Source organism: Carettochelys insculpta, chromosome 12, assembly GCF_033958435.1.
Source record: "Carettochelys insculpta isolate YL-2023 chromosome 12, ASM3395843v1, whole genome shotgun sequence".
Lineage (NCBI taxonomy): Eukaryota > Metazoa > Chordata > Testudines > Carettochelyidae > Carettochelys > Carettochelys insculpta.
The window spans coordinates 25,853,567-25,875,968 of record NC_134148.1 but is presented as its reverse complement, the minus strand read 5'-3'; the positions used below and the strand labels follow the sequence as shown (position 1 = coordinate 25,875,968).

Here is a 22,402-nt window from a genome sequence, read left to right as displayed (position 1 = left end):
CGGGGGTGCTGCCCTCAACCTTCAGGACATATGCTTTCATATCTCCATTTTTGAGAGCCACAGGTGATTCCTCTAATTTATGGTTAAGTCAGGAGTATTATCTGTTTGCAGGCCTCCCTTTTGGCCTCTTGATAGTGCCAAGAGCTTTCACCAAATGCATGTCAGTGGTAGTGGCTTACCTCAGGCATCAGGCTGTCTGGATTTTTCTGTATATTAATGACAGGCTGGTCAAAGGCAGGTTCAGGTCCCAGCTGTAGAGTCAAGTTGCCCTCCTGTTCATGTGCAGCATCCTGGGCCTGCCGGTGCATGAAAAAGTCCATTGTAGTACCATTACAGAATAGAGTTAATAGGAGTGGTACTGGACTCCAAAACTGCCAAGTCATCCCTCCCGAGGGATAGGTTCCCAGGTTTTGGCCGACCTCATTGTGGGCATCTGCTGGCACCTGGTAACGATGGCTAGAGTGAGTCTGTGCCTCTTGGAGCACATTGCAGCATACACATATGTCATCCAACATGCCAGACTCCACATGCACACCTCCAGATGTGGCTTGTATTAGTCTTCTTTCAGGCCATGGACCATCTGGACAATGCCGTCACTGCCCCAGATCACATGCTTACCCCTCTCCGGTGGTGTACAGCTCTGGGCAACATACTCCTCCAAGTCCCATTCCAGAGCTGCCCTCCTGCTGTCAAGCCCATATCAGATGCATCAGATCTTTTCTTGGGAGCCCATCTTGGGGACTTGAGGACCAAAGGCAGGTGGTTCCCAGACAAGATGAGACTACAGATCAATGTCAAAGAGCTCAGAGCAGTACATCTCATGTGCAAGGCCTTCTGCACCCTCCTCACGGGCAAGGGTGTAAAAATCCTCATGGACAACATGGCCTCCATGTTTTGTATCAATAGACGGGGGAGCCCATTCTGTGTCCCTCTGTCAGGAGGCCCTCACACTTTGGAATTTACGCATTTCATGACAAAAACCTGGAGGCTTATCACCTCCCAGGAGCCCTGAACTCCCTTGTGGACTGCTCGAGCTGAGACTTCTCTCACCCTGAGTGGACACTGCATGTGGAGGTTGTCCATGTGATCTTCTGGAGGTGGGGCACTCCCTGAGTGGACTTGTTCACTACCAGGCACAACTGCTGTTGTTCCCTGTTCTGCTTCAGACGAGGCCCGGGTGCTAGCTCCCTCTCTATCTGCCTTGTGTCCTGGTTTGGGGATCTGTTCTACATGTTTTCCCCCATTTTTGCTTGTCAGCAAAGTCATACAGAAAACCAAAAAGGACAAGGCCACAGTCATCAGGATAGCTCCAGAGTGGCCCTGTCCACATTGATTCATAACCCTGTCGAGCCTGTGGTTGCTTCCACTCAGGCCACTGCCCCTCCACCTGGACCTCCTGTCCCAGGACCACGTCTGTCTCCTTCACCCAAACCTCACACTGCTGCACCTCACAGTATGGATGCTGCATGGCTGAAACCAAAGGAGGGAGTTTGTCAGATTCATCTCATGAGCAGGAAACCCTCAACCTGACGAAGCTATATGGCTAAATGGGTGAGGTTTGTGCATTGGGTGGTGGACTGCAGCATCTCCCCCAACAAAGGCCCCGATCTTAGATTACTTGCTTTATTCACAGGACCAGAGTTTGGTTGTTCCTCTCTCAAGGCGCACCTAGTGGCCACGTCCATCTTCCTTGTCCTGGTGCAGGGACATATGGTCATCTCCTATGACATGACAAACAGGTTTCTCAAGGGCCTGGAACCTCTCTTTCCTGAGGTCAGATCCCAGTCCCACCTTGTGATTTGAACCTGGTGTTGTACATGCTCCTCCTTTAAGCTACTGTCCATGTGAACTTGGTCAGATTTGTCCTGGGAGGTAGCCATCCTTGTGATGAGACCATTGGCTAGATGAGTTTCTGGATTCTAAGCATTAACCTTGGACCCACAGCACATGGTCTTCCATAGGGAAAAGTTTAGCTCTGTCCACATCTGGCTTTTCTACCAAAAATTGTGTCACTTTTTCATCTGGGCCAGGATATTTTCCTACAAGTTCTGTCTCAAGCCTCACTCTTCTAGTGAAACAAGGTGACTACAGTGATTGGATGTGTGGCAGAACCTGGCCTTTTACCTGAGAGAATTAGGGTGTTTTGAAAAATGCACCCTGTTATTCATCTCCTCATTGAGCAAATGAAGGGTCAGCTATTGTCTCCCCAGAGAATTTCAGATTGGATGACTTTGTATATCCATGCTTGCTATGACCTGGCTGGCATTCCCCTGCTGCCGATATTGTGGGTGTACTTGTTTAGGATGCAGGATTCATGGACTGCATTCCTAGCTCGCATCCCTACTCAGGACTTTTGTTGGGTGGCTATGTGGTCATCAGTGCACATCATGCCATCATCTCCCAGACTAGGGATGATGCTGGAATAAGGGAGGGCAGTCCTGAAGCCACCTTATTCATGGCTCTTACCTGCCGCTGAGTGGATACTGGTGGTAGTTGCCTGTGTGGAATGAACATGAGTAAGCACTTGAAGAGGAGACAGTTATCTGTGCCATAACCAGTGTTCTTCAAGATGTGTTGCTCATCTTCATTCCACATATTTCCATCCTTCCCCGTCATGAGAGTCTCTGGCATGAAAGAATTGAGGATGTCAGGGCATGGGCAGTATCCCTTATGCCACACCAGGCAGTCTCTCTTGGGTCACTAGAGGAACTCCCCTATAGATGATACTGCTGGGGAAAAATGGCTGGCACTGGTTTATGTGGTGAGCATGCACACCTATTGTGGAATGGACGTGACTCTCATATCTTGAAGAACACCAGTTACAGAATAGATGACTTGTTTTCAATCCTCTCAATGAACTTTGGCATACAAATAATAAAGGTAGCAAGTATCAGGAAACAAATTCTAATTACCTAACAGGTAGTATGAAATCCATATGATATGATAGTATATTAATTTATCCAGCTGTTGGAATGAAGACTCTGCTGTAGATGGGAAAATATAAGAATAACAAAAAAATTGTTACAATTTGTATAAGAACAAAGGAGACAGAAGCGACTGCAACAACTACTGTGGAATCTCCCTCCTAAGCGTCACTGGTAAACTGTTCGCTCACGTCATCCTTGGCAGACTCCAGAAGATTGCTGAGAGGGTGTGCCCCGAATCGCAGTGTGGATTCTGCGCAGAGGTCTACCATTGACATGGTCTTCTCTCTAAGGCAGCTGCAGGAGAAGTGCAGGGAGCAGAGGAAGCCACTCTACATAGCCTTCATCGACCTGACCAAGGCCTTTGACTTGGTCAGCAGGGATGGTCTGTTCAAACTGCTCCATAAAATAGGCTGTCCTCCACGGTTACTCAAGATGATCCAGTTGTTCCACGAAGACATGAGAGGAACCATCCAATATGACGGCACATAATCGGATGCTTTCAGAATCAGGAGTGGCATCAAACAAGGATGCGTGCTTGCTCTGACATTGTTCGGGATCTACTTCACACTCCTCCTGAAGCATGCCTTTGGATCTTCAACAGAGGGCATCTTGCTGCACGCAAGATCTGATGGGAAACGTTTAACCTTGCAAGGCTGAAAGCGAAGTCTAAGGTGCGAGAAGTCCTCATCAGAGACGTGCTGTTCGCAGACGATGCAGCTGTAGTGTCTCACACAGAAGACCAGCTTCAAAACCTGCTGGATCAGTTCTCCAAAGCATTCAAGGACTTTGGGCTTACCATCAGCCTAAAGAAGACAAATGTACTCTGTCAGGGTGTTGCTGAATCCCCATCAATCAGCACTGACAAGTATACGTTAGAGGTCATCCACGAGTTCGTTTACCTCGGGTCCACCATCACTGACACCCTGTCATTGGACACTGAGCTAAATAGGAGGATCGGAAAAGCGGCCACAACTCTGTCCAGACTCAGCAAGAGAGTGTGGAATAACAACAAGCTGTACACTCACACCAAAATGCAAGTCTACAGAACCTGCATCTTCAGCACCCTCCTTCATGGCAGTGAGACTTGGACTCTGTATGCCCACCAGGAAAAGAGGCTGAACGTCTTCCACTTGCGCTGCCTCAGGCGCATCCTTGGAATATCATGGAAGGACAGAGTGACCAACACCGCCGTCCTCGAGCAAGCTGGAATCCCAACCATGCACACCCTTCTCAGGCAGCGTCGTCTCTGCTGGCTTGGCCACGTCCGCAGGATGAATGATGGAAGGATTCCAAAAGACATCCTGTATGGTGAGCTAGCCTCTGGCAAAAGACCTCCCGGACGCCCCCAGTTGTGCTACAAAGATGTCTGCAAGAGGGACCTCAGAGAGGTAGACATTGAGCTGGACAACTGGGAAGAACTAGCAGACGACCGCAGCAGATGGAGGCAGGGGTTACACAAGGGCCTTCAGAAGGGCGAGATGAGGATCAGACAGCTAGCAGAGGAGAAGCGAGTGCACAGAAAGCACACTAAGGACTTGCCAGAGACCCACCACATCTGCAAGAGCTGCAGCAAGGACTGTCACTTTCGTGTGGGTCTTCATAGTCGCTGTAAATGAAGTCCTCATTTGAAACTATAAAGGGCGCGATCCATAGTCTATGCAGACTGAAGGATGCCTACTACTAAAAAAATAATTTCTTGAAGTTGTCGATGGAAGTGTCCAGGGATGAAATCATTAGCTTTCTGAAATCATGACAGTAGGTATTGTCATATATTCTGAATGTATGCTAACAGGAGTAAAATTATATGATCATATTTATAGCTTCTATCTGTTATCTTTTGAATAAAATTCCATGCAAAAATTAAAATTTAGTTTATTTTAAAAATCTAATCTTAAAAAAAAAAAAAGAAACTTGTCATGTCTCTGCAATGCAGTGGAAAACATGTTCAGCACTAACTTCTTAAAAATAAAATATAGTCCTTAAAATCTTTCTCCACCTCTTTCTCCCCCCCGTTAACGCCTCAACCTACCTCATGGCCCTCCTAGCTGTAGCCAGTGCACATGGAAGCATCACATTGGTGATATTCTTAGTTTAAACAAAAACAGAAAAAAAACCCAGCAGAAATGAAGCGCTTTAAAGAATAACAAAATTATTTATTTGGCAATGAGCTTCCGTGGGACAGACCCACTTCATGAGATCCATCTCATTTCCAATACAGACAGATATTTTTAAGTTTTTCTTTTTGTTTTGTTGGAGTACAGACTAACACGGCTACCTGTCAGTTACTATTGCTAGTTTAGTTAGATATTACCCTTTCTGGTGTGTATATTTTAATGTTACCCTCCATTGCTTGCAGTCAGATAATCAGAAAGCCACTTCATGGTTGTCTCCTTTGCTGGGAAGTGGGCCTTCCTGTGCTCCTCTTATGTGAAGTCTTTAAGCAAGAGCCATAGTTTAGTTTTTAATGTCACCAGTTAATTTTGTTTCTTTAGTCAAGCATGAGAATGCTAATGTGTCATATTAAGTATGTGCTTTTGCTCAACTGCAGCATGCACTGCTACTTTTTCTGTGAGAGGGTTGTTGTATTTTGTGAGATTAAAATAGCTTGGCTGCTCACATTGATTTGTAGTGCTCCAGGCTTGGAGAGATCTGATAATTTAAATTTGAAACAGGAATTCCTGGAAACAAAATAAAAATCCTCTCTCTAATACTGAACTCTCAATTGTCTGGTGATTAATTTTTAAAAAGTTGAACTATATTGTGATTTTTTTAAAAAGATTTTTCTTCTCCATTGAGTACTCCAAAAAAGTCAACGAAGTGTTATGTATACACTGATCTCTGATACTTTTGTTATTAGTTCTATTTGATCATCTAAGCTATGTTTTTTTTCTTGTTTTCAGAGAAGGAGCGGAGGGTGAAAGCCAATGATCCTGAATATAATGAAAAATTTAAGTATGCTGTGAGTATAATGCATATTCAATATTGAAACATTGCACAGTAAGGAAATATGTTCACACATAGATGTATGAAGAGTTTTCAGTAATGTTGGGAAAATTCCAAAACCTTCAAAGTTTTGAAGTACTCGAAAGTTTTGTTTGAACTTGGAGCTGGAAACCCTTGAGTTAAGCTGGAAACTTTTACAAGGGAGTTCAAATACTCAAGCTGACTCTTTGGTTTAATTAAATTTTAGAGAAATAATTTTTGTTTACTACAAAATACTGCAATTGTATTACAGTATTCTAAGGTATATCAGTATCACTTGAGGAAGAATTGATCTACTTAAGTTACACACATGAACATCATCTAACAGCATGAGTCCGCTCTGAGAAACATCTCAGAACTCAGTGGACTCCTGTGAAGAGTGAAACATTAACCTTGTCACTCAGTGTGGATTGGCTTCTGTGCACTTCCATCCACTGGGACATTCAGAGTATACAGGAATATTTTTCCTTTTATAGAAGGAGGGGCGCTTAACATTATTGAGAGAATGTTTATGGTATGCATACATATGTATTGTAACACTGACTCCTTCTCTAATCTCCAGATATGTAATACATTATTCCCCAGCCTCCCTGTGGACTATAACGTCCTCGTTTCACACTTTCTGAAAGAATGTACTGGTACAAGTCACTGTAACAACCTCTTTTGATTTTAGAGTGTCACTACTCACAACTAAGGGATTTTGGTTTTTTGAGATCATAGTTACTAAATTGGTAAAATTATTTATCCTTTTTTTCCTAATAGATCATTGACCATAACAGTTACTTCTTCGCCTTAAAAAACAAAAAGCAGTCAAGTAGCACTTTAAAGACTAGCAAAATAGTTTATTAGGTGAGCTTGCTTTATAGCAATATATTGTGTTTAAAGTTTTGAAATCCAGTCCTGAGTTTTGAAGTAAATAGCCCCATTTTTTTAAAACAATTTGAATATTTTGGACTTGTTTAATTTTTTTTAAAAAAAAGAATAACTTGAAACCAAACACAGGATTTTCATTATTCTATTTTTAGAAAGGGCTATATGTACCCACAGAAATTATTTTAGGATCACTGAACAGGAATTCAGAGCTAACGAGCACTCATCTAAAAGTTATGTTGTGGAAAATCCTATTTCACAATTTTTGTAGGTGCCTGTAAGTGAAGAGCTAACTGGTATGATGACTTCAGGTGAATACATTTCTTCTTCCAGGAGCCCTTCATTTTTAACAGTATGCATACATAAATGCATATCCAGGACTCGTACGATTTTAATAGTTTTTTAAATCACACATTGTTGATAGGCTTTTTTTTAAATGAAAAATGCAAAAATGTTTAGGTGAAGAGATACAGAGTAATAAACAGTTTTGGGGAAGAAGGGGCTTTTGGAAGCAGGGGTTCCTTTCCAGAAGATCGCAGCAGGCCGTGCATCTGCATGTATACTTTGGAGTCTGGAAGACTCCGAATCGTGTGCCGATATGCTAATGGGGCACGGAAAATTTGCATCTGTGCCTCATCATCTTCTGCATAGCTCATTACTGTTCCCCTTCTGGAAGAAGCGACACATGTAGACACAGCCTTTGAGCCTAAATATGCATTTGAGCCTAACTGTCTTGATTTATGTCTCTTTAACGGTGGTCTTTAAAGCCATGGGTCAAACTGTCAAGCAAATATTTGGATATATTATCCAAAAATGTGATGTATGTTGTTGTTAGCTGGAGGCCGGGTAATGTGCGGTGAGGTACTCCCCTGGGTCCTAAGCAACCCAGTTTTTTACTGTTAGAGCAGGCAGCTCCTAGCACTCTCACCCACGGCCAGGCTGTAGTAACCAAATGGTTAAAGTTCTTTTTGTTGTGCCGGCTGTGTTGTAGTGACAAAAGGGTTAACAGCAGTCAGGCTCAGAACTTAACTAGTTACAAGTTTATTTAAGCTACAGTTTTAAGCGTGCGGTTACAAAAGGCTATTGTTTACTTCTTATATGCTAGCAAAGTACAGGTGTTAACAAGTTACGTTACAATCCAATACAAAGATATCTGTTACCATTTAACACAATTATATCTTGACACAACGACATCTAGTTACAGAGCTCTAATTCTTTAGCTGTGCACAAAAAAGTCGGAGACCTAGCATGGGTGTATCTTACCCTCTCTGCGTCTCTCGATACCAGCGTAGCCAAGCCGGATCGGTCACTCAATTCCGCGGAAAGACGAATACGAGGTTGGGCGTCCCCAGTTGTGGACCTCGGGAGGCAATCACCTGACCCGACCAGCAGGTAGTTGGTGGAATGCACTCAAAGTTAGAGTTCTGCTGGACCCATCTTTTATACCCCTTTTTGGGTTATGTATTCTCTTTCTTATCTAAGGTGCCAGATCATACTGGTCTGTCTTTTGTGACGCCAGTTTGTTAAAAGGGCATTTCTTACTTAATTTGCACTTGTAAGACAAGAGATAAGCAATTTAGGAGTACAGGACATTCTTTTTGTGTGGGCGGGGCACTTCCCCTTCTGGGATGGTTGTGTGTGTGCATCATATCGATCAATGCCAGCTGGGGTGATTTCTTGAGGGCCACCCCCATCTTGTTGATAGTTTGGCCTGTTAGCCTTCTATCTGTACTTTCTGCTTCTCAGGGTCACGATAAGCTAGCACATCTGGGCCTCAATGAGGGCATCAAAGACTGTGCTGTCAACAGCCGTTTCCGTGCCCTGTGTGCTTCCCAGTGGGGGTGGGCAGCGAGCAAGCTGGCTTGTAAGGGGGAGACTTTGTCTGGCTACAGTTGTATTCCTTCAAGAGTAGACCACTGTCTTGAATTTAGATTGAGTTTACCAAAACTAATAGTTACAATACTTCCTGGAAAAACCACCAACTGTCCCACAATGTTTTTTTAATCTGGTTGAACAATTCTATTGCTCATCAAGTAGTGAGATATATTTTCACTTAACCAGGAAGCTTATGACATTTTTATATTGTTCAGTTGATGATCCACTTTCACAGTCTGAAATGTAACAGACTTTGCTTTCTCTTTTCTTTCTTTTTCATGAATATTTACATCATTATTATTAATACCATTTAGAATATTCAAAACAAGCAGATCCTAAATTTCATATTTTAGTACTAAGCAGAATCTGTGAATGCTCTAATGGTATGTCTATGTAGCAGCTGGATGCTGGCTTCCTAGGTTGGGTAGATAAGTTTGTGCTAGCAGGACTTAAGCTAAAAGTATGGACACTATGGCCTGGGCTCTTAGACCTAGGAGTCAGGTGCACTTGATAGCCTGAGCATCTGCCCAAGCCGAAATATCTGAACTGCTCTTTTTACAATGCTAGTTCAAGTCCCAGCAGAGCGAGTTGCTACCCAGTTAGCAGGAATCAAAAACTTGGATTGTACAGGAAAAACCCAACACCCTATAGCTAAGAATATTACTCCTTGATATGTCAGGCAGTATACTTTCAATATCTAAGAGTCAGAGTACTGTACCCATTATACACCTGTCAACAAGGGTTTCTGGACAAGAAAGATTCTACATGAAAAGATGGGAAATAGATGTCTCTCTAAACTTTAAAATGTTATTGAAAGAGTGCCTATCACTACACTATTTTGAATTTTCACTCTAACACCACCATTTTCCATGTTGGCCAAGAAAACAGCTTCAAGATATATGATACTATCAAACAAAATAGCTTGTTCTTAATTACTCCCTTATTAATTTCCCCAAATTATGTTTAAAAAGTAAATGTTCTTGTATCTGGTTGTCATGGTTTCTAAGTCTGCATTTATTTCATTAGTATTTCTGAACTTCTTCTGCTTATTGCAATATTTAATTTCTCTTCTACAGCCATTCTTATGTGACGTATCTCCATTGTGATATTCAGAGCTGGGTGAAACCTTTGTTATGGGTAGTGTAACAAAACTCTTTAAAACTGCAGTGTGAGTGCTCCCTGAACTTAAGATTGTTGTAAGACACAGTCTGGGGGGTGGGGTCACACCTAAAATAAGGCCTAATAGAGTCTGCTCAGAAACTAGCACAAGTGGATAAGGAGTTCCACTAGGTATTGTAGTCATCAGTGGATGTATATGTGTGAGAGAACACAAAACCAGAGAGACTGAGAAAGAAAGCAAAGCAGCACACAGAGTATAGTATATGTTGCTGGAAAAAGAGAGAGTAGGTGTCCCAAACTTCCACGCACCCCTCAGGGATGAGGTAGATGGTGGAAGGTCCCACTGTAACTGCAGGGGACTGGAATCAAGGACCTCTTGAGATCCCTTCAGTTCTGTGATTCTATTTTGAATGATTTTGAAGGCTGGGGAGCAAGGAGGTTCTCATCCCTGAGAGCAGGTCTGCAATCAGTTCACACTGCCTCCCTCCACCAGTACCTTATGAAGACAGTCAAATTACCTCATGCATAGCTAGTTCTGTCCAAAGCAGCAGTTGAAGTGCTTGATAGTCTTTTCATTGCCTCTAATGGGCTGTGCATAAAACCAAAGGACCCCACTGAATACTCCAGGAGCAAAGTGTATCCTACGTTGCATTGTTTACTATTGTAAAAGGAGAGTCTCATTTTTCTGCTTAGCTTACAAGAGCTGAAAATATCAGGAAGTAGGTTACAAAAGGATAGCACTCCTGAATTCAGTAGGAATTTCGGGCGTGCACAGAACACAGGGCTGATTCTAGCTTGGTTACAGAACTGCAGTGAAGTGGAACAATTTTCAGTTTGTGTGATTCGAGGCTATCTAGATCAAGATAGTAAGACTGTCCCACATAATGAGGAAAAGCTCAGGTGCCATTGCTGTTCTTTTGTTCTGTTCTTTGTTTCTGTGGGGAATTTGCCAGTGCAGTATTACTATGTTCTTTTGAAAAGAAAAAAAAAATTAAAATAAAAAGTAACGGCATATGTAAATAGCAACTCTAGCCTTAAGTATCAGAGAGGTAGCCGTGTTAGTCTGTATCTTTTGAGAACAACAAGAAGTCCTGTGGCACCTTATAGACTAATGGATATTTTGGAGCATAAGCTTTTGTGGGCAAAGACCCACTTGCATCTGACGAAGCAGGTCTTTGTCCACAAAAGCTTATGCTCCAAAATATCTGTAAGTCTAGCCTTAGTTACAGTGTGTCAATATTTGAGTATGGAGAACAGAAGTAACAGCAGCCTAAATTGAACTTGAGCACTCCTGAATTTTGAGGATGTTCAAATCTAGGAGCTAGACTCCCTTTCTGAATATTATCTAAATCTGGAAAGGAAAAGCCAATTTGTGCTGCCGTTGCTCAGAAGTGGAAATTGAGTCAAATCCTCCTGTGTGCCTGACATTATGGCTGGGTCTACACTTGCCCTCAACTTCAAAGGGGGCATGCTAATCAGGGCGATGGGAGATTACTAATGAAGTGCTACAGTGAATACTCAGGACTTCATTAAGCTAATCCTCCCTGAAAAATTTTGAGGAGTAAAGGGACTTCGAAGTTGCACAGGCAGTTGGGCGTACCTGCAGCTACACACATGCCAGCACTTTGAAGTTTGACACTTCAAAGTTGCCAGGGAGGGTGGGAGCATTAGCCAAATGAAGTGCTGTGTATTCACCGCAGCACTTCATTAGTAATCTCCCATTGCTCTGATTAACATGCCCCCTTCGAAGTTAGGGCCAAGTGTAGACAAGCCCTTTATCTAAAGCTGTCCAGGCGCTCTAACAGACCTTTTCCTCCCTTACTTATGTTAATCTCTTCTGGTGGGGTCCACATACCTCTTTTGCTAGACTTCAGATAGAGGTGCATTGCCCACTCAGTTCACTTGATTCCTTTGCCTTTGGGGGCTGCCAGACAAGACTATCGGCATCCAATCTTCCAAAAAAAACAAAAACAAAAACCAAAGAAAGAGGCAGACCTGTAGCACTTAAAGACTAACACATTTATTTATTAGGTAATGAGCTTTCTCAGATTTGCAGCAAAAATAAGAATCAAGGGTTTATATAGTAGGGGAGTGGAGGGAAGAAAGTAGGAGAAAAAAATGGGTGGGGGGGCAGTCACCTGCCATTACGAGGACCTATGGAATCAGTAAATTTAAGTAGAATGAGTGCCATTCCTGCAAATATCAAAGGTGGGGAAATTGCCCTTGTAATGCATAAGATAATTGAGTTCTCTGTTAAGCTGCTGGTTAAATGTGTCAAACTTGCAAATGAATTCCAGTTCAGATGTCTCCCTCTGTAATCTTGTGGTAAAATCTTTTCATAAGAGAACGACCACTTTAAGATCCATTATTGAATGTCCTGGGAGTTTGAAGTGTTCCCCCACAGGTTTATGTGCATTCCAGTTCCTGATGTCCATTTGTCCTTAGGTGCAGTGGCTGTCTGGTTTGTTATATATACATGGCAGATGTCTTCTGAGGGTGATATCTGGGCCAAAGGCTTCTAATCCTTGGAGAGACAAGTTGATGCTCTCCGTTTACAATACCACTCCCTTCTAGCACCCAGCTCTCCATTCACAGGGAGCTGCTGTGCATCAGCACTCCCTCCCCTTCTTTTTCCTGTTAATAGCTGCCAAGGACATGTAGTTTTTTCTCTGCTCCAGGGCCAGGTGTCTAGACAGGGAGCTGACTAAGGAACTACAGATCCCAGGGTACCCTGGGCTCTTGGCTCCCATGCTGGATGCTTGATGCTCTGCAGGCTCTCACATAGCTGCGGGAGAGGAGGAAGCAAGTGATATGGGCCCCTTCTGAGCCTGGTGCTATGGAGCCACTGATGCCATAATACATCCAGTCCTGGCTGTAAACAAATACAGTGATCCTTTTTGTTTGGATTCCTGAGACATTTGCAGAGGCAGGATAGTTTACATTTGGAAACAAACAAGATTGTGTCAAAGAAAATGCCAGATTCCATCAATTTCTCCTCCTGACTGGACCATCACTATGCCCCCAAACTTAGCCTAGCCACTTGTGGCAATAAGGGGGCAATACTGATATTAGCAATAGCATTGAGTTTTGCAGAAATCCAAAATGACCAGTGAGATTTAAAGCAAGGCTTAAATTAGGAGTTGGAGATTTCATAAAAGGAGTTAAAGTGAACCTGGAAGTTTGCCAGAAAGAGATCAGAGATGACTTGCAGGCAGAAGTGAAATCTGTGGATAAACAACTACAAAGTATCTGCACAGATTGGGAAACTTAGCTGAAAAACTCCCAGTCTGGAATGGTTAAACAGATTGATGAGGTGTCTAGCAATCTCACTGCCATAGACCAGAAGTTTTTCCATGAAATAGTGGAGACCAAACAAGCTTTAGGCAATGTGGAACTTGCTAACCAAGATGAGTGGCAGAAAATCAGCTCCAGAAGGAAATCAAAGGGTCAGACCACAGTAGAAGGTTGACGTCTGAACGAGGAAATAAACCAGCCAGAGAACATGGATAAGACCAGACATTTACAACAGTTTTTTTTTACCCCACTTGTAAACCACAGAGACCCAGAGAGAGGTCTGGCTGTCTCAGCTCAGATAATTCAAAAACCTATTATCTTTGAGGGGAAAATCTTCCTGGGACCCTTATTTTGCTCTACTTGACATTATAGCTCAACTGGGTGACTAAGATGAAGAACAGAAAAGGTGTTTACTGGCAGCTAACTTAGGTGGCCCAACTCTGACTGTGCTGCAGAACTTACCCCAGAAAACAGACTGAGTAATGGAGTGAGCTCTTGGTACGTAGTTTGGTTCTAGCCATCTATCTGAGATGGCCAAGGCACAGCGAAAAGCAAACAGGAGAGGGAAAGAAGAAACCCCATCTGAACTGGTGGACCACTTGCAGAAACTTTTTTTCCTGGTATGCTGAATACTACCAATTCCCCCCTGCTGCCCTCCCCTACCCCAACATGTATGCAGGAGAGCAAGAAATTTGTTTAGGGGGGTTGGGTCTGCTTCTATTAGTTTAAATTTCAGGAGAACCCATGTTCCTTGCCCATCCATTAGAACAGTGGGGATGGTGTTGCAGGAATGGACCCAAGGAATTAAAAACATCCCAAAGACAGGATTCTCATATTAAGCTAGTGTCTGACTGGTAAAGCAACTCGCAAATGCAGCCACCCTGCTCATAAATCAGCTTGGGGAGCATAAAGTTTTAGATTTGCCCACATGAGAGGGAAGTGAGCCTTCCACCCAAGGCCCTCCCCTTCCAGGGGCATGGAGCTAGCCCACCTCACACCTTAATCTGGGGCCTGTGGTGGCTATCGGCCCCTCTGTTTACAACCCAAATGGTTTTGTGTACTTTCTGGAGTATGCCAGTCATGTGTGGAAATAGTGTTCTCAAGTGGTAAGAATATAAAAAGGAGTAGGAGTGTTCTATTCAATAGAACAAACTGCAATCAGCTGTCCAGCATTCATGAGCTTCTGCTTCAAAACTTTTCCTCACCCCAAAACTTTTGCTGATTCTATTTTGATATTTGCTTCTCTTTAAATTTGGAAAGAAAAGCTGGTAATACCAACCCCTGTGTGATACTGAGGGCAGGCCCATATGTGGGGGGACTGAGGGGGTGTGTGCAAATGCACCCTCCCCATAGGCTGCCCTGCCTCTTAAAGCTGAGCTGTGTGTGGCCAATGTGCATGGTAGCGTGTTCGCTAGCTTGAGTTGTTAGAAAGGAGGATAGTACAGGTACTCCAAGAGTAGCATTCATTTTCCTTTTATTTGCTTTCATATTAAATAAACATTGCAAGCAGTGCTCTTGTTAATTATCCCATATCTTCTTCCACACCTCTGGACTGTTTACTATATTTATATCTAGCTTCTTTCCTCATATTGGTGGTGCACATCTAGGCATTACCTCATTATTGGTGTTGTACAACACTGCTCCCCTGCCCTGCATGCTGTCAGGAGAGCCCAGTGCATGCGCGGGTTTGGGGGCTGCCAGGGAGCTGGCACAGAGGGCATATAGGAGGAGGGAGAGGTGTAGGGCAGCAGGGTCCCCCATGTGCATGGGAATGGCCACTGACAGCAGGGATGCTGGGGGAGAGGGGCAATGGGAGGGGAGAAAGGACCAGGTTGAACAGGGTGGGGAGTAGTGCCAGCTGGAGAGCTTGGGTGTGGGGAAGAGCAGAGTGGTGGTGGTCCACATTTACAAAAAAGTACCTGGAGAGAGTGGTAATACTAGTGTAAACTAATGGTGCAAGGTGACCTTCTGCTGTGACTGAAAAAATGGCATAATACATGTCTATGTTTGTTCTGCCTCTCAGTGATTTGTGGATCAGTTATGCTTAGTTTACAAGAGAGAGAGGGTTTAAGAGTCAGCCGTGGGATCTGAGAGTTATGCTTTATTCTTTAATGACATGTACACGGCCACCTGCTATAAAAATTTACACACCACATTCTGTCCCCATCCACTCCTGGACGATACCTTTTGGAGTTGAGACTTCTGTTGAAGATGCATGAGATGATAAAATCCAGCTGTCTCTCCTGTTGAACTGTATTGGTACCGTAGGGCTGAAAGGAGATAAAAGCAGTATAACTTTTTTTCTCTCTCAAGTAAGTAGATATTGTTCTGAATACATACAGGGAGTTGCTCTATTGACTAAAATTTGTCCATTTTAATACAATGATTAAGCCTTGTATGCACATCCCAAAATCCCAACAATGCTTGTGTCCTTTATGAATAATGCCCCTACGTGCTTAGAAATGAAAACGTCTAAAATTAGGTAAAAGGGGAACCCTGGAAGTTATACCGAATCCTGATTCTCCCTTAGGGCTGTGGTGCCATTCACACTGTATATTGCTTAGGCAAAACTATCATAGTTTTATTAACACAAGTACCCCTTAGGAGAATTGCAGCATGAGTTACGCTCTCCACATATAGCATGTAGAATACTGCTTTCTCTGATATTATCATTAGGGTTCTTGGAAAAAATACGAGATCTTAGGGTTCACTCCTGATTAATCCCATAGTGAATCTGTGGCAGTGATTTGCTGAACCCCTTGCTAATAGTGACTTACTTCAGTTGAATTAGCTTATCATTATATTAATTGCAGAATGAATAAAGACATGATGTCAGCCTAAAACTTATATCAGAAAAGATTCTGCTATGATGAAAAGTAATTTGAATTTTCAACATTATATCAGTTTCAAGACCAAGATGTTAGCTACAGAGGAAAATCTATTTCCTGATCTCATTATGGAAATTTTTCAGTATATGTTACAAAGCACACTAAGTATTCTAGAGTACTGGATGTGGATTTGTAGATTCTTTGTTTACAAAAATTCAAATAAAGAAAATGAAAAGAACCTGTGCATTTCATTCTTGTTTCAGCTATTCAGTTTCTCTGTATTCCTTCCCACACACTGTCCTCATATCAATATTGTTTGTTTTGGTTTTCAACATTGCAGGAGAATGTTTAAATAACCCAGAGCCTTGTTTTGTTTTCATTGGTATTAAGCACACATACTTATATGCTTTCAGTGCACAGCAGATTTTGTAATCATCCCCTTCTTTGCTACCTCCATTTCCTTTGTGGTAATATTGAGTTAGCTACCATCTCTTGGAGAGGTAGATTACCTGTGCTGATGGGAGAATCCCTCCCCTATTGCTGCAGCATGTCTACACTGACAGAGGGAGGAAGGGGAATCTGGCCTGTGGGCTGGAGCCAGCTCTCCAAATATTTGGATCTGGTCCAGCAGAACCCTTGAGCAGGCTTCTTGGCTGATGTAGCCCCACATCCCACTCAAAGTGCTTGGTGGCTGGGGTCAGCATTTCTCTTTGTGCAGATTGTCTGTTGGGGGTGGGATCTCCACGCACTGTCTCCAGCCCCAGGACACTCCTTGCAGCTCCCATTGGCTGGAAACTGGCTAATTGGAGCTGCAGAGGCAATACTTTCAGGCGTGTGGAGACCCACTGTCCCTCTCCCCCCAGAGGGAGTGCTGTTCTGTGCAGAGGTACTGGCTGCAGCATCTGGCCTCTCAGAGTGACCTGTAGGGCTGTGTGGCAATCAGAGAGCCTGCCCAAGGGCCTGCGTGACTGGCTGGGAACCTCCTATGGCAAGTGCCTATTGGCCAGAGTCTGCACCTCAAAGCTCTGCCCCATGTCGCATTATCTTCCTGCACCAAAACGCCCACCCAGACCTTTCGCCCCTCCTACTCCTCAATCCCCTGATCCGGGTCACAACCCCGTCTTTTCACCCAAACTCCTGCACAGATCCCCATGCCATCTTCTGAGCTCCCTTCTGTGCCCAACCTCTGTCCCAGACTCCACATCCTCTCTATTAAAATATCAAAGAAAAATGTGGATCTGGACCACTTACCAAATTCTTGGAGTGGGCGCTCATGAAAAGCTATTGCCCCCCCATCAAAATTATTATTACTATTGCCCGCCACTGAAGTGCTACAGGGACTCGGCTGTAGCAGCAGTGTTTCAAATATAGGCAAGCTTACAGAGTCCTTTCAAGTATAAAAGACCAATTTCAAATTTCTTTGATTGTTGGAAAATGAGTATGAGTACATTAGTTTGATTCTGTCTGTAGCTGGCATTGGAGATTAGTGTTGCTAAGTATTAAAACCTATGTAATACTTTGTAATATTACTTCAGCATCAAGTACCTTGGTAGCCCCAGCTTACTACTAATTGTGAAATTACTTGCTTCACAGAGTCACCAAATAATAAAATTACTTTTAAAAATTGCCCGCCTCTTCTCCTGCCCACAGTGATCTATTCCTCTCCACTGCATTAGTTCTGTATGCAGTGATGAAAAATAATACCATATAGTTTATTCTCATTATTTTCCTCTGCAGCCACCATTCAAAGTAATCTCAAATTCTGTTCACATCTCTCCTTTATAAAATAAAGGAAAAATTCCCCTTTCTATGCCGTAAAGAAGAGACCTTTGCTTTGTTAACTTGCAGTATTTTATTATATATTTTCTACCATCCAGTTTAACGTTTTTAGATTATTAAAAGCAGGAAACCTAATACATTTGCCATAGAGGGGACAATCAGATATCAGTTACTGTTTAATTATGTGCGTCTGTACCAAGTGCCACATTGATTCAATCGGTAGCATGCTTTCCTTTGAGACTAAGACCGAAGGCTTAAGGATTTATGCAGTCAGGTGTGATGGTAGAACCAGCTGCTGTTCTTTGGATGAGATGTTTATAATGAACTCCCTGCTGCCTGTTCCAGCTGAACACTGGGTATACAAGTTCCTTCTTACCTCCAGTGACAATTGTTGGAGCTATTTGCTCTTGCTTTGCCAGCATGTTTCTTGGTTCTATTCCCTAGTGCCAGTTGTTGTTGTAGTTACAGTTCTTAGTGTTATAGGTCATAGAGTTAACTAAATATTAGTGAAGTTTACATTTGGGGGTTACTTCTCCTGTAAAATTTCCTCAAAGCACGTGCTGTAATCTTAGGGGTTTAAATCCTGCACTGCTTGTGGGAAGCCTATACCTAAGGGAAGCCCCAGTGAGGTCTGTTTAAAGTGGGGAAAGGGCACCAGACTGACAAGTGCCCCATTTGCTGAGGTTTGCACCAAAGAAGGAGAGAGTATCTCATCAAACTCTTGTTAATGGAGGAAGCACTTAAACTATGGAGCTGGCACTGGCCTTGTCTAGGGCACCAGCACATAGGTTAAGTGATGCCAAGTAAAAGGGATAAAGTTAGAAAGGAACTCAACCATATAAGTGTGAAATTAGGTATCGAAAAGTCTAAAACTTAAATCTATCAGGGGATCAGCTTTGTTCAAGTTGGCTTTCGTCAGCCACAGTCTTCCATCAAGATGGTCTCTGACCCTCTCCTCAGTCAGAATCTTCTCCAGAAGCCCCAAAATGCTGGTTCCTTTGTCATCTTAGGTGAAGGAGAGTACTTAAACAGGTCTCTCAGCTATGTTCAGTTTCGTAGCACCCATCTTTTTCAGCTTGTAAGAAGTCTGGTTTCTGGTGTCTGTTTAAAGATGGAAGAAGTTGGCTTCTGCCTTTTTTTTTTATTACTGTCAAAGTTCAATATCTTTTTTCTTTTTTTCAAGAGGCAAGATGACCTCATATTGTTCTTCCCTTCCTGTTGGTATTCTATCACCTTGTATGCATATGGGGCTTCCATTGTTTTGTTTTCATTGTGCTTAATATACATAAGAGACAGGTGGATGATTTATTTCCTGTCTAAGAGGGAATCCCTTTTTGACCACAGGCTTAAAGGTATAATATCATTAAGCGTCCATATTCTTTCATCTAGTGTTTATATCTATATCATGATTATATTAATCACCAGTGTGTGAGAAAAGACTTCGCTCTATGAAGTTTTGTAGTATTGTATACAATCTGTTGATTCAATTGCTTACACTCAAGGTTTAGCTCCTTGTTTTTATACAACAGTAAACTGCTGACATTGATTTTTCTGAGGGTCAACACTCAACATACAGTTCATTCAAGCTGTGAGGATGGTGACATGGACTTTGATAGCATGGAGTTTCCTTGACAGTTTCTTCCCTTTCTGGTGTTTGTAAAATGTAAATTGCTAATTCTGGCAATTTCCTGCCACCCCCTCATTCGTTTGGTGGCACTGTTTACTGCCTTTATGTAAATATAACTTAATTGTACCTGCCAGAGGATCAGACTGGTCAGAGAAGCAAACCTATTCTTTTATCTAGGGCAGATCTGTTTCCCAACAAACACCACCTGATACTCCTGGCTTAAACCTATTTAGATATGACTCCAGCATATCTCCGTAACCATTAATACATACTGTATACATATATGGCAATGATCAGTGAGTTGATAGTTTTCAAGTGATATCTCACAAGGCATATTTTGTGCAGTAGTAGGTAGGGTGTAAATATAGAGGTATTTAGAGTGATTGTAAGCATGTGGGTAAATTTTAGTTGGATCAGTGACTCACAGTTAGGTATTTGTAAGCCTAAAGTCACCTTTTGGTTTATGATCCTCAATTCTTTTCTCATCTCAATGTGTTTTGCAATGTTCATTGGATTATGTTAGCCTACTGATGTATTTCAGCCTCTCTGACAAATGGGAATGAGAGTTAAGTACTATCTAGGGAATAAAAGTTAGAAAATTTGTGAGGACAAAATTAAGGGTTAAAAAATACCTGAGTACAAAGAGTTGCGTGTAGTGCTATAAAGATATTGAGGTCAGGTTGTGTTAAAGGGCGATAATGCAAAGACTCATTCTTTTCACCAGCTCCTCTATGGAAGGACTATATCTATAAAGCTGCGTCTACACGTGCACGCTACTTCGAAGTAGCGGCACCAACTTCGAAATAGCGCCCATCGCGTCTACATGCGTTGGGCGCTATTTCGAAGTTAACTTCGACGTTAGGCGGCGAGACGTCGAAGTCGCTAACCTCATGAGGAGATAGGAATAGTGCCCTACTTTGACGTTCAACGTCGAAGTAGGCACCGTGTAGACGATCCGCGTCCCGCAACGTCGAAATTGCTGGGTCCTCCATGGCGGCCATCAGCTGGGGGGTTGAGAGATGCTCTCTCTCCAGCCCCTGCGGGGCTCTATGGTCACCGTGGGCAGCAGCCCTTACCCAGGGCTTCTGGCTGCTTCTGCGGCAGCTGGGGATCTATGCTGCAGGCACAGGGTCTGCAACCAGTTGTCAGCTCTGTGTATCTTGTGTTGTTTAGTGCAACTGTGTCTGGGAGGGGCCCTTTAAGGGAGCGGCTTGCTGTTGAGTCCACCCTGTGACCCTGTCTGCAGCTGTGCCTGGCATCCCTATTTCGATGTGTGCTGCTTTGACGTGTAGACGTTCCCTCGCTGCGCCTATTTCGATGTTGGGCTGAGCAACGTCGAAGTTGAACATCGACGTTGCCGGCCCTGGAGGACATGTAGACGTTATTCATCGAAATAGACTATTTCGATGTCGCAACATCGAAATAAGCTATTTCGATGTTGGCTGCACGTGTAGATGTAGCCTAAAAGTCCTTTAGTCTTGGAGAAAATTCACTTCTAGGGTACCTGGTGCAAGTCAGTCCAAAGAGAGCAGCAAATAGCATAGAGATGGGTGGGTGAGATGACTCTGCCATCTGTTTCTAAGTATGGAACTGTCCAGGTGGCCCAGGGGATAGTTTGCTGCACCATCCAACGAGTGGTATAGCTTGCGCAGTCCCTTGATTCCTAGGTAGTCAGGGGGAAAGATGGTGTCTCCTGAAGTATAGACCCTCCTAGAACTCCCCCAGCTACTGTCAGCTGCAGTCTCTCCTATAATTCAAAGTTATCATTACAGTTAGTTGAAGATTGAAAATGATGGATTAGCAAGTTTGGATGCCATTTGTGAAATAAAATGCTGCCAATGGCAAACTCTTGTTTGATTTAGCTGAATTATGTTCTGTGAACCCAAAATCAGACATGGTGAAAGCAGGTGAGACTCATTTAGACCAGGCCTGAATTTGGCTCTAAATGTTCCCTATCTCTTTTTTAGGTAGAGGTAAGAGAGTAAGAATACATTTCTTTTTAGGCACTGAGAGGTTGATGCTTTAACTTTTATTGCATGTACGTATATCAATTATTTGTGGATGCACTAACGCATCTCATCTTCCTCTCTAGCTCTGTCACCCTTGAATGAAAAAATTGCATGTTAGTATGGGAAGATCTTTAGACTACATGCGCTGTTTAGAGTGTCTTGAAGACTATACACTCTACAGTTGTTAAATTAGCCTCAAAGGGAAATTTAATTTGTTCTTCAAGGAATTTGTCAAAATCAGAGCTTTGTAGACAACTTTCACTTTGAAGATGATTTACTTTCACCTCAATTACAGTTAGGAACTGGGAATGATAATTAAATGAAGCTGTACGCATAGAATTGTACAGGACTAACTATACTGGCTATATTTTTTTGTAATGAAAATGTGGCTAGAAAATATTTGTAAACCATGTTTCCCTGTGTAGGAAATTAGACTCCTAAGAACTCATGTTCTACATGCATAGATTCAAAAAACTGAAAGTGACTGTTCTAGTTGATTTGAATTAATGTCCATAGAGTTGAATATTTTTCTAGCTTGAAAAATGTAAACCTAATTCAAACACAATCAAATATGGAAAACATTCTTCTGCTACTTGGTGACATTTTCCAAAAATCTCTAAATCAAGTTTACTAAGTACTACAGGTAAGGATACCTTTTTTTTTTCTTGGCTATGCCCTTTGAGATAATCAGTTAATATCGTAAGCTGAACTAGAGAAAGTTCTCTGTTCTTATTAACATTATTTATCTTTACTAATTAACATATTTATTCTTTGTATTACCACAATTTGCTAAACATACTTTGCTACTGTGGCTTGTTGAACATAGTTAGTACACATGTGCCTTAGTCTGGTTGTGACAAGGAAGAGAAGGCAGTTTCTGGGAAATGTTAGTATAAACTTGTGTGGCTCACTGCTGCAGCACCTCTTGCTTGTCATTGGTAATTAGCTCAATCCAGCCTTGGAGTGCTCCCCTGTTGAGTAGTGTCTTACCCTCTGTTATCTGTCTTCTCTGTTACTGCAGGCCCTATGACCCAAAGAATAAAGATGTTAACATGGCTCCATCATGCTCCAATATTAAACAGTTTTAAACAA

At 42.7% G+C, this 22,402-nt stretch overlaps 1 protein-coding gene across 1 annotated transcript in view; it reads left to right on the top strand.

The window, feature by feature from the left end:
• The first annotated feature begins 452 nt into the window (after positions 1–452).
• The window catches only part of ATP8B4 (ATPase phospholipid transporting 8B4 (putative)), a 154,015-nt gene continuing 132,065 nt past the window's right edge, over positions 453–22,402 (top strand). Inside the window, exons 1-3 of the mRNA XM_075007201.1 lie at positions 453–461; positions 1,258–1,453; positions 5,828–5,886. Of these exons, the coding sequence (XP_074863302.1) occupies positions 453–461; positions 1,258–1,453; positions 5,828–5,886 (264 nt within the window). The remainder of the gene's footprint in view (positions 462–1,257; positions 1,454–5,827; positions 5,887–22,402) is intronic.